At 37.0% G+C, this 11588-nt stretch overlaps 1 protein-coding gene across 1 annotated transcript; it reads right to left on the bottom strand.

The window, feature by feature from the left end:
• Nucleotides 1-2585: 2585 nt before the first annotated feature.
• Nucleotides 2586-3335, bottom strand: LOC113273704. The gene has a single exon (XM_026523342.1). It carries the CDS (start codon nt 3333-3335, stop codon nt 2586-2588), a length of 750 nt encoding a protein of 249 aa, XP_026379127.1.
• Nucleotides 3336-11588: the final 8253 nt, after the last annotated feature.

Here is an 11588-nt window from a genome sequence, read left to right as displayed (position 1 = left end):
GCCTAATACATGATTTCTGTTCCTGTGCGACGAAATCGCAGGAAGTCCTCACATTTTCATGTGATGACCCATTGATCTCGCCTTATCATCTTCTTGTATTATTTCCTCTGCAAGTTTTATTGGCGCACAAATACAACAAGCCTTAATACCTCCGTGAGTAAAAATCCTCAAGATATTTGCGTCTTTTGACACAATTGAGCTCCCTAATGGAGGGTGTCGTCTCTATATCCCACCTGACTGCCCCTTTAAGGAAGCTTACCCCCACCGGGTTGGGGTGGGCTCTTCCCATACAGTGATGCAACAATCAGTTGTTTTCGCGACCTCTTATCCCTTAGGACCAAGTGTATCATAGTCAAGACTTGTCATGAGCGTCCAGGTGCGCTCCAGACGCCACAGACACTCTTGACTCAACCGTGTACCTAAGCGCCTTGATCGAGCTTCTGCACTCTTTAGGAGAGACCTTGTCACCTTAATCTTTCGATGTAGGCACCTCTCCTAGATGGGCTTTAATTTCACCCCAAATCTCCATGACTCGGGTTTCAGGGTCGATGTAGCTTTCCCCCAAGTCATGCTAACAAGGTTTTCCCCAATTATGACGTGTGTTAGGTCTTATCATTGCCTCTTGCTGTATGAGAACTAGGGTGCACGCCACAATTGGATGCGCGCCTAGCCTCCCTAGATGGAGTCTTTACTTTTGTTTCCTTCTATTAAGGTCTTATTGTAAGGTCATATTTTCTCCTTTTTCTGATATGACATAATTGATTTTCATAAAGAAGAAAAACTTTCTCATTTGCATTCATACTTTAGATTAGTACAATTCTGATGTCTTCTAGTTTTATTTATTCTCCTACAGAATAACTATCGCTTAAAGAACTTTTAATCTGAGATAACTTGTTTATTTCTTTCGCCTTCTATGCTTCATTGAGTTCGCGTATGTTTTTCAATATTTGTGCTCGCATACACTCTGTTTATTTTGATGTGCTATGACTGTCGCATGGAGCATATATTCTCAGATACACTTGGTTCAAAAGTTCATTAGATGGTTTTTCTTGTTTTTCATCTTCTAACTCATACATTCTATTCCCAACGACCTTCTTGACCCGATACGTCCCATCCCATATGTTCTCCATGCTTCCGTTACCATTTTTCTGATAGTGCGCTTTCTGACTCAATACCAATTCTTCTTCCTAGAATTCGTTCTTGCTAAGGCACTTGTTGTATTTATTCTCTTGTGCGGCTGTTGTCGCTTTTACAAAATCTCTTTATACTTGACTCTCCTTGTGTACAACATCTACCATTAATCTTTCACCTTGCTGACTTTCTTGTATCTGCTTTTTCCAATTTCTTCGCTTGCTTGCGCGTTCTTCACACTTCTCAACATCAATCTCCTGGCAGGTTTTACCTTCATTTGGATCTCCTCTTATTATTCCAACACCCTGAGGTAGAGGGAAGTTAATGCACTGGTGGAAAGTTGAGGCCACTCCTAGAATACCATGTAACCAGGGTCTTCCTATCAGAGCATTATAGGGTGATTCTACGTCAACGACGTAAAATACTATTTCTGTTGATATGCTCTTCAAAGGAATTCGCATTGTTATCTCTCCCTTTGGTTTGTTGGGTGTTCCGTTAAAACCATAAATTTTGAAAGTTGAGGGAATAAGTTCCTCATCTTTACCTCCCATAGTCTTGTATGTGTGATAAAACAGAATATCAACTGAACTTCCAGGATCTATCAGTATTCTATTTATAGCCCATGTGTTCGCGTCATCCTCTTCGTCTTCATCAGCTTTTGCTTTTGGATTGATTCCTAACTTTACCACTAATGGGCTCTCGTGCGGTTCTCCTCCTCCTGGTACTTCTTCTGCGCTAAATGAAATAGGTTGCTTCTGCCAATCTTTCAATGGAGATATCTTCGCAAGGTTGAGTATCTCTCTTCCATCACTATCTCTTTGATAAACTCGACTTAGGACATTGTCGTGAAAATCTTCTATGCTTTTGAATGAGTGTATTATCGAATTACAATATAAATTCTTTGCCTTCGCTCCCACTTCTATCAAATATGTATTCCTTCCTGTCTCCATACCTTGTGGATGCCCTTCTGGTGGTGGTGCTGGTGGTAGATTTTGTGGTTGTTGTACTAGGAAATGGATGAGTTTTCCCTGATCAATCATTCTTAGTATGATTTTCTTCACATTTCTACAGTTATTTGTTGTGTGACCATGGGAACGGTGATAGGCACGGAATTCTCTACTTCTCCTCCCTGGTGGTGGCTCATTTCCCACATTTGGTGGCTCAGGAATGTCTTCCATTAAGATTATAACTTCCCAGATTTTGTCTATCGCGGAGTTTAGGTGCGACATCTTTATCTGCTCCCAAACCACTTTGCTACCTCCTGGGCCTTGGTTGTAATATTGATTTTTCCCTCCATAACCTTCTGGTTGGTTATCAAGCCTTTGAATCTTATTATTTCCTCCACGATTGTTGAACTGCTTTTCTTTGTATTCTCTTTCAAACTCTTCTTGATCCCTACTACCCATGGCTACTAGCTTTTTCCCTTCTTCCATTACTTTCTTTTCGTGACTCCCTTAGGATGTACTTGCAATAGCATTTGCTGTCCTTGGAAGTAGGCTAGCATTCTCCTCGTTTGCGTTTGTTATCGCTTGTTTTTCTTCAAGAGTTAAGTATTCTTCTTGAAACTCGCGTAACTCCGCCATAGTTATTGTATCTTTTGTCCTGAAGATCTCCGTATACAATAAATCTGTAGGAAAAAGTTCATTGATGAAGGCTAGTATAAGGTTTCCCTCATCTACTCGTCTGGCCATTTCGCTACACATGATCCTCCAACGTGTGGTTAAACTACGCAAGCTCTCATTGATCCTTCTGCGTAAGCTGAACACTTTTTCAATACCTGGTCTTAGCATGTTATTGTTGATGTATTGTCCTAAGAATATGTTTTGTAAGTGATGAAATGATCGAATGGTTCCTACTGGCAATCCTTCAAACCATTGCAAGGCTTCTCCTGTCAGGCTCGCATGGAAATATTTACATAACACCGCATCATTTTCTTCCCACTGTAATAAAGACCAGCTATATTCCCTTATATGATGTACTGCACATATGCTACCATCAAAGATATTAGTAAATACAGGTAGGTTGCATTTAGGTGGTATTACTGCGAGTTGTATCTGTCTTGCAAAAGGTGTTTTTCCCGCTTGCTCTATTGATTCATCTAGTTGTCGCCTACCACCATCTCTTCGCGCCGTCATCATTTCTCTCATCTCTGCTAATTCTCTGAGTATTTCTCCGCTCATGATTTGGTCCGCATCTTGTTGCATTGGTGTTTTCAACCTTGCATGTCTTACTATGTTGTCATGCATGTTTTGACGCACAGCCTCTTGTATCTCTCTCTCTCTCTTCAGCCTCCTCTCTCCTTCTCTTGCGTCTTTCTCTTTCGTCTCTTGCATACATCTGTGCGGCATTATATCTTTCAGCTTCCTCTTCGCGGTCATATTGATTTATCAACATTTCTCTACCTTGTAATATAATTCTTCTTTGTTCTTCATTTTCTTCAGTATCATAATCATGATGTGTGCGGTGACGTTCGCCTGCTTGTTCACATCTATTGCCTCTTTGACCTTCTTGAATGCGATAATGTTCGCGATGTTGTACGTATCGATCATCAGCTGGTTGTTTCTCTATGCGTTCTTCATCGTGTTGATCCTGTAAGTTGTCATTTATCTGAAAGTTTTCAGCAATGTTTTCTAGAGGTTGCTCCCGTCTGGCATCTCTTTAATAAGATTGGCTACGTCTTGACGAGATCCTGCTTGTTTTTGACATTGAGCTTGCACGTGTGGTGCTTCCTGATGTCCGCTCTTGTAATCTTATATTCTCTTCTCTCAACTCATGATTCTGACGCATCAATTTCGCATGTTCCGCATCTTCTCTCCTTCTTTCTGCAACCAACCTTTGTCGGAGTTCCTAGATTGTCATGTTTTCTTCATTCCCTTCTATTAATCCTGGAGATACAGTTCTTTCGTCTTCCTCTTCTGTTGAATCTGTATTTACGGTATGAACACTCACTTTATCGTAGTCTATGGTATTGTTCTCCATCTGTTCTTGTTGGATCTGAGTTTGGACTTGATTTCCTCTATTGTTTCTTCCTCCCATCCTTGAGGATTCAGCAATTTCGCTTCTTCTTCTTCTAGCGATCCTTCTACTCTTCCTGATTGTTATCGCTTTTTCCACTGCAGTTGTTTGTCTCATCATCTTATTAGTCTATAACAATTCTTTCGCCTTTCGAAGATAAAAATTACTCTTTAAATAACTGAAAACTGGATCGATGAAGATTGTTTTTCTGAGATTGAAACTTTTGCTGGAGCTTCTTTAGATCTAAATTTCTAGAACTTTCAAAAATTTCTAATGAAAAGGTGATAAACTATGAAGAATCCAAAACTTGTTTTTACAGATATCACCAAAACGGTATATCATTCCGAGCTGATTTCTAGCGCAAAATGTAGTTGTGAGAAATCTTACAACTACACCCTTGATTAAATATATAAAACAATTTAAGTAATCTCCGTAAGAATCACAAGAACATTCATTAAAATCTACAAATTGGATACCAAGTGATGAAGAAACCCTAACTTGCTCTCCAAATAATCTTTCTCTCTCCTAAAAATCTTATCTAAACTCTCAAAAAGATCTCTTCCCAATACAAGGTCCCTCGGCTGCTTATATAGGAGTTTACATAGTGGATGAAAGCTAATAAAGCCCCTAATTTCGGATCTGACGTGCGTCAATGTCGCGTAGACTTTATTATTGACGCACGACTTCTTTACTATTGCACGACTCTTCATACTTTATTCGTGATTAAGATGACGTCATCTGATACGTCATTCTGGATAAGCTTTATGTGGTTGTCTTCGCTCTTTGTTGATGATCATTATTTCACATGCTTATTGGGTGTGCGGTATTTTGTATTCACAAAATTGCAATGATTCCTATGTCATTCGGCATGGATTTCACATAATTAACTAATATACTGTGAGTAATACTGAAATTCTAATGCGATATAGGTACATCTGGTAACTACTAAACCCTAAATTCGTATAATGTTTATGATTATTTACAATCATATAATGAAAATTCAACAGAAAAAAGAAAAAAAATTTACCTTTTGGAATGATTCACCTGCTAATCTTGCTTGGTTAACACCTTCATTAGCTAATTGATATTCCGAAAGAACCTCATTTTCTTGATTGATGAAAATTACTAGTACTTTAAACAAGAAATGAAACTAATTCATCGAAATTTAAGGTTTATATAAAGAGATCAGAAAGAAAAATAATGAACAAGTTCCCAAAATAAACCAAAATTGGGGAGAAGGAAACAAACCAAATAAGACACGATAAAGTGTTTCTCATTGGGATGCTTGTACCATGTCTCAAAATCTAGGAGTATTGGTTTCCAAGGAAACACAATTTCCCCATTTTTTATTTCACAGTTTTCGCTCTCCCTCTCTCTTATACCCATATTAGATTCGGGTAATCAAAGCTATCCATATTACAAACTCGTTTATAGACGAATTACGGTTGGCTAGTTAACTATAGTTAAGGGATAAACTTGGAAGGAAAATAACGAAACTTAAGAAATATAGACGGACATCTGATTTTGTCCGTAAACTTCAGTTGACTCAAAAGTTGCACGTATACAAAGAAAAATCCAAACGTTTGGATTTCTATGATGATTGCTCTAATTTAATGTCTTATTATACCTTCCTAGTTTGGGGCCTAGTGTGTTTATTTGGGGCATGTTACTAAAAAAACAAAAGGGATCATTAAGAAGTAATGTCTAGAAACCCCTTATCTACATATTTATGTTAATTGCTAATATGCCCTTATTCATTAGTAATGATTAATTAAATTAGTTAGTGTTTGAGCTTGATTATAGTGTTAGGGTTAGAATAGAAATTCATTTCCCCTTCTAAGGTTTAGAGAAGAAGAAGAGCAGAGGAAAAAAAAACAGCAACTGGGGTTTGTTATATGCTTAGCAAAAATAAAACTTTAAAGTGACGACGAAGACTATAATAGTGATGAAGAAGTAGGTGCATCAGATAATGTTGATTTCGATACTACCGATTTAGATTATTTGTTGAATGAACAAAATCATGTTAACCAAAGCATGCTTGAGGATATTATTGTAGCACAAGAACAATATTTCCAGGAATAAGAAGGTGATGATATTTCCAATAGGCAGATATGCGTTTTAACGATCTACAAACATGTATTTGCATGTTACAATCGCCCAAAAGGGAATAAAAATAAAAAATTTAACCCAGAATCGGTTTATTCGATAGAACCACGTAAACCGACTCTGGGTAAAATCCTCAAATTGCGAATAACAATCGGTTATTATTCATCATCATACAAACCGATTGTAGTACACTTTTTGCGCGATTGGTAGGTGACAAACATTACACAAAATTAAGGTTTAAGCAACAAACTATTAGTGTTAAACGGGGTTGCAATTGCAGTCGGCTGTAGCGAGACACTCTATTGTAGTTTTTCGCAGCAGCTTTAGCCCTATTACGAAATCCAGTCAGCAACGGTTTTACACACATGTTCGGAGGCTCTAGTATATATAGGCTTTTAACCCTCTTTTCTTGGTACGCTTAGGCGGATCCTCTTTTCTTGGTTTTTTTTTAATTTTTTTCCGGTGGTTCTATATGATCCGCCTAAAATGAACCACATGAGAACCGCCCTCTCAATGAGGGAGTTCAATTAGGCGGTTCATATAGAGGTTTTGATTTTATTTAATTTTTTAAATATTTTCTGGTAAAAAAAAAGAAAAAACAATTTACTACCAATATAATATGAAGAATAAAATCTATTGAAAATGCACAAGTCAAGAAAGTTACATAGATAGCAAAGAAATCGAGTGTAAGGTATTAGACCACAACATTTGATCATGTGGTTTTGCTATAAGTTTTTACCCTTTTATTTGTATATATATTTTTACTACATCTAGGGTTTTTTTTTTGGGGATATCCTAGGTTTATTGCATTAGGGTTTCCTTTTGTTGTTTGATCTTCATCTCTGTGTAATTACTAGCTATATATGTTTTCATGAAACATCTCTTTCATCAACTCTAAATACCAGATAATCTTATCTTCACTGATATTTCTTGCATTACCTCTTGCATCATTGTTTTTCTTACATTTATATCATCATTCAATATTTTTTTATCACTCTCCCATGGTATCATAAGCAAATCATTGAGAAGATTTCCTGGGATCTGTGTTACTCTTCCGCCGTCGCCATCATTATATTGATGATATCTCTGCATAAATAACTCTTTAATTTCTATTACTATGTCTACACGTATTAGTGAAACCACTCCACTTGAAAACGAAACTGAAACTGATACTCAATATATTAACACTTCACCTACAACCTTTGATTTCAACAACTCTACTTTACCATTTACCACGATCACCAACTTTGTTACTTCTAAACTGGACGACTCAAATTACTTGATATGGAAAAACCATATGGAGTCCATCCTAATCTGTACTGACTTATTTGGCTTCATAGATGGTTGTATACCACCACCTTCTCCATCCACCATAACTGGATCTGGAGAGGTTCTCAATCCTGAGTATCTAAAATGGATAAAATGGGACACGTTTGTAATGAGCTATTACTTTCACTCCATCAGTTGCATCTTTTATTATTGGCTTATTACATCTAAGCAGGTATGGCTCTCTCTCTCTCTCTCGCTAAAACTTTTTATGATCAGTTTGTTGCAAGAAAGACCATGTTTCGAAATCAGTTACATAATATCAGAAGAGGTTCTTATTCAATGTCTGATTATCTTCTTCGCATAAAAGAAATAATTGATTCTCTGGCCGCCATCAATTAACACGTCCCAGACTCAGATATGGTGATGTACACTCTCAATGGAGTTGGCAGAGATTATGATAACTTCGTTATTACTAGTCAAAATAGAGATGTACCCTTTAGACTCTGCTATGAACTCAGCATTCTTTACAAAAAAACACTTTTCACCCATCTACATCTAAAGATACTTCTTCTTCATCAAAAACTTTCAACAAAAACACTACCTACACTACCTGTGTCTTCAAGTTCATATTGCTTCTATTTCTGAAGAAAATACCTTTCCAACTACTTCAGATCCACCAAATACAGTTACACTTCCTATTATCCTTACACATGACTCACCTCTTGTACCTGATAACTCTACAATTGATATCTCTGACCTACCTGACACTTCTTCAACTGATACTTCTCAATGTCCTGCTGATAAACATGTTTTACCTACTACATTACCTAACCCCACATCAATTGCTACTTCATCAGGCCCACCTGTTGATACTATGACAGCCAGATCCAAGATGGCTATCACCAAGCCCAAATACTTACCTGACTACATTACACTTTTCTCTGTTTCTCACCACTTCACTCTGCATTTACAATTGAACTTTAACAAGTCAGAGAACCAAAATCCTTCAAGTCTGCATTTCAAAATCCTGTTTGGACACCATCCATGGATGAATAATATCTTGCTATACAAAAGAATAATACTTGGAATTTGGTTGCATATCACCCTTATATGAATGTTCTAGGATGGAAGTGGGTCTACAAGGTGATGCTTAAATCTGATGGAAGTAAGGAGAGATGCAGGTCAAGACTAGTGGCAAAAGGATGATGTAGTACATCTTTCTTTGTATCAACAATGGTTGTTGATCCTTTTCTTCTATATCAACTTTAACAGTTGATCCCATGCTTATGGATCAACTATGACAGTTGATCCCTTACGTCAGTTTAATTTTGTTTGCTTTGCAAGTATTTTCTTTCCTAGTTTTCGTTAAACTTTTTCCTTTTATCAGCTCATGTAAGCCTATATAAAGGCTAAGACTCTTGTTTATAAAATACATCTTATTACACATCTTATTATCAATATTATTATTATCAATTTGATTTGATTATTAACTTTTATCTCTTAAATCTTGATCCTTGAATCAGATTTAATTAAGTTTCTGACGAAACTTAAACCTATCCATGTTACCCTTATCTGTGCTACGCTAGTTGGTATCAGAGCCAGAGTTATTCGATTTTTATCTAGAAACAGATCCTTTACACAGCTTCCGCAACAACTCAAAAACCCTAAATTTTCCAAAACAACCTACCTTGCGTTACAATGGGAGACAAGTTCACACAAATTGATATTGATGCCATTGTCGAAGCTATTTAGGCCAAACTTTCCGGTAAAGAAGTACAAAAAAAGTCATCATCTTCTAATGCTTCTATAGATGTTTCGGCTACGCCAGTTAGTGAAGACGAGAAGGAAGTTACTGTTACAATTTCATCTTCTGCTCAAGAAATTTTGTTATCATCTATGGGTGTTAAAGATGTTTCGACTACACCTGTTCCTGACGAAGGAAAAAATCAAGTAGACAAAGCTTCGGTTGCTTCTCAAGAGATTTATGATAAACCTATTACAAGAGCACAGTTTGAAGATTTTGTGGAATGTTTTAGACAGTTCAATGAGGTTCCGTTTGAACCAGTTATTATAGTTTCTTCTCAAACTGATAAAGAAAATCATGTTCTTATGCAAGAAGAAAATATGGTCGGCGAAGAGGAGGAATCACATAACAATATAGATGTTTCATTATCAAATCAAGAGGAGTTGTCGTTTTCTGATGGTTCTATAGCTATTTCGGCTACATCAGGTGAGGATCCTACAAAAGAAACTTGGCCAAAGGATGACGAATATCAGCTGAATGGTAAGTCTTTGGATTTTAGATTAATAGCTTCTGATATTGATATGCCTGTCTTATCTAGGGATGAACATAATCAAGTTATTGATCAACTGCATACACAAATAGTATTGCATACAAACCCTAGTAAGGCTAAACTCGTTGAGATATCCAATGAGAATTATTTTGTGTCGCCACCATATACTTCTGTAGATGTGTTAGTATCTGAATCTCAAGATGAAATTACTATAGGAAGTTATACCGGTAGACTATCTTTAGCAAAAAAGCTACTTTGGGATTTCAATAACGTCAAGTTTAAAGCATACCCAAGTGTTGATATTCACATTGAAGAAACTTTTGTGCAATGGTCTACACCAAAAGGTATTGGGTGGAAAAATTTGTCTCTTTCACCTGCAGTTGAAGACTTAGGATTCAACGGTTTGTTGTTTCCTAATAGTTTGCCTAAAATTCTTCCTGTTGGGTTTCATTTTCGTGATGCTACTGCATGTGTCTATATTGGACGTTTACATCTAAGTTTAGGTGACTCACCATATTTTCCAAGATCAGTAGAACATCTTTTCAATCATGGAATTAATTCTATATGTGACATGATGTTGTGTTGATTGCTGCTGACAACCCAAGCACTATAGTTCAAGTTGATCAGAAGTATTGGCATGGCAACTTCAACATCTTTTCTTTGAGAAATCATGGAGGGCTTCTTTGGATATTTTATGTTCCTTCTATATGTATAAAGAATTACAGTGGGAGAATCCGTGGTCGAGTTCTCTCTAATACAGGGAAGAAAATATTAATAGGAGATCTTATAGCTGTAGATCTACCATCTGTGACAGAGATGGAACTATTCGTATCTAGTGAAGGATATGGCTCTTTGTACGATGACTGTTTAGACAACACAAAACCAACCTGTAAAGGAGACTTTCGGTTAGAATGGAGTTGGTTTGTTGGACCTGTAAGCTTATCAAAGGTCGTTACTTTTTCGAGACAAGTTTTAGTTAAGCAAATATGCATGTCTACAACTGATGTGTCACTTAATATCGTGGATGTGCATAAGTGGGATCGTAGAAAGGTTAGAGCCGAGGCTTACGTGCCATTGATTGAAGAAATTGTGGTTAATTTACAAATGGGTGCAACAACGGAACTCACTCTTGATCTCATGAAATATTTTCATGTAAAAAGGTTGTTTTTGCTCGGAAAGGGAGTGACAGATTATATTTTCTTCACATACTACGGTGAATCCTTCCTTTGTCGAGTATGGCTTGGACCTGTATGTTTCTCAGACTACCATAAATCTTTATTCGGCACTGCGATGGTTGTTTGGTGGCCTGATGAATGCAAGCGTCTACTTGTAGTTGTACCAGTTGATGGACCTTGGACAGATATGAGGTGTTACTTAGATTACGCACTTCCAAAGATAATTCGAAGGGACGACTCTCTATCCAAGATATTTGGAGTTCGGATGGCTTTTATAGAATGTATGATGCTTGATGGAAGAATTTTATTAGGAGCATATTCCTAGTTCAGTTTTCAAATCATGACTAAGATTTTCATAGAAGCAAAATCCAATATCGACTACAGTACTATTCTAGAGAATCATTGTGTCGATCAAGGAAGTGTGATTATTCGAACTGGTGATTTCGTTGAGGAATATTTTCCTATCTTTTTCCGGTTCTTCGAATTATTTTCGTCAATCCTTGTGAAAGCAGCGACATATCTACTCTTCTTCGTGATTATAAAATGGTACCTGGTGGTGAACATGCATTCAGTATTCTCTTCTACACTTTGGGCCTGC

Source organism: Papaver somniferum, chromosome 1, assembly GCF_003573695.1.
Source record: "Papaver somniferum cultivar HN1 chromosome 1, ASM357369v1, whole genome shotgun sequence".
NCBI classification, from domain to species: Eukaryota; Viridiplantae; Streptophyta; class Magnoliopsida; order Ranunculales; family Papaveraceae; genus Papaver; species Papaver somniferum.
This window is presented reverse-complemented; position numbering and strand designations above follow the sequence as displayed.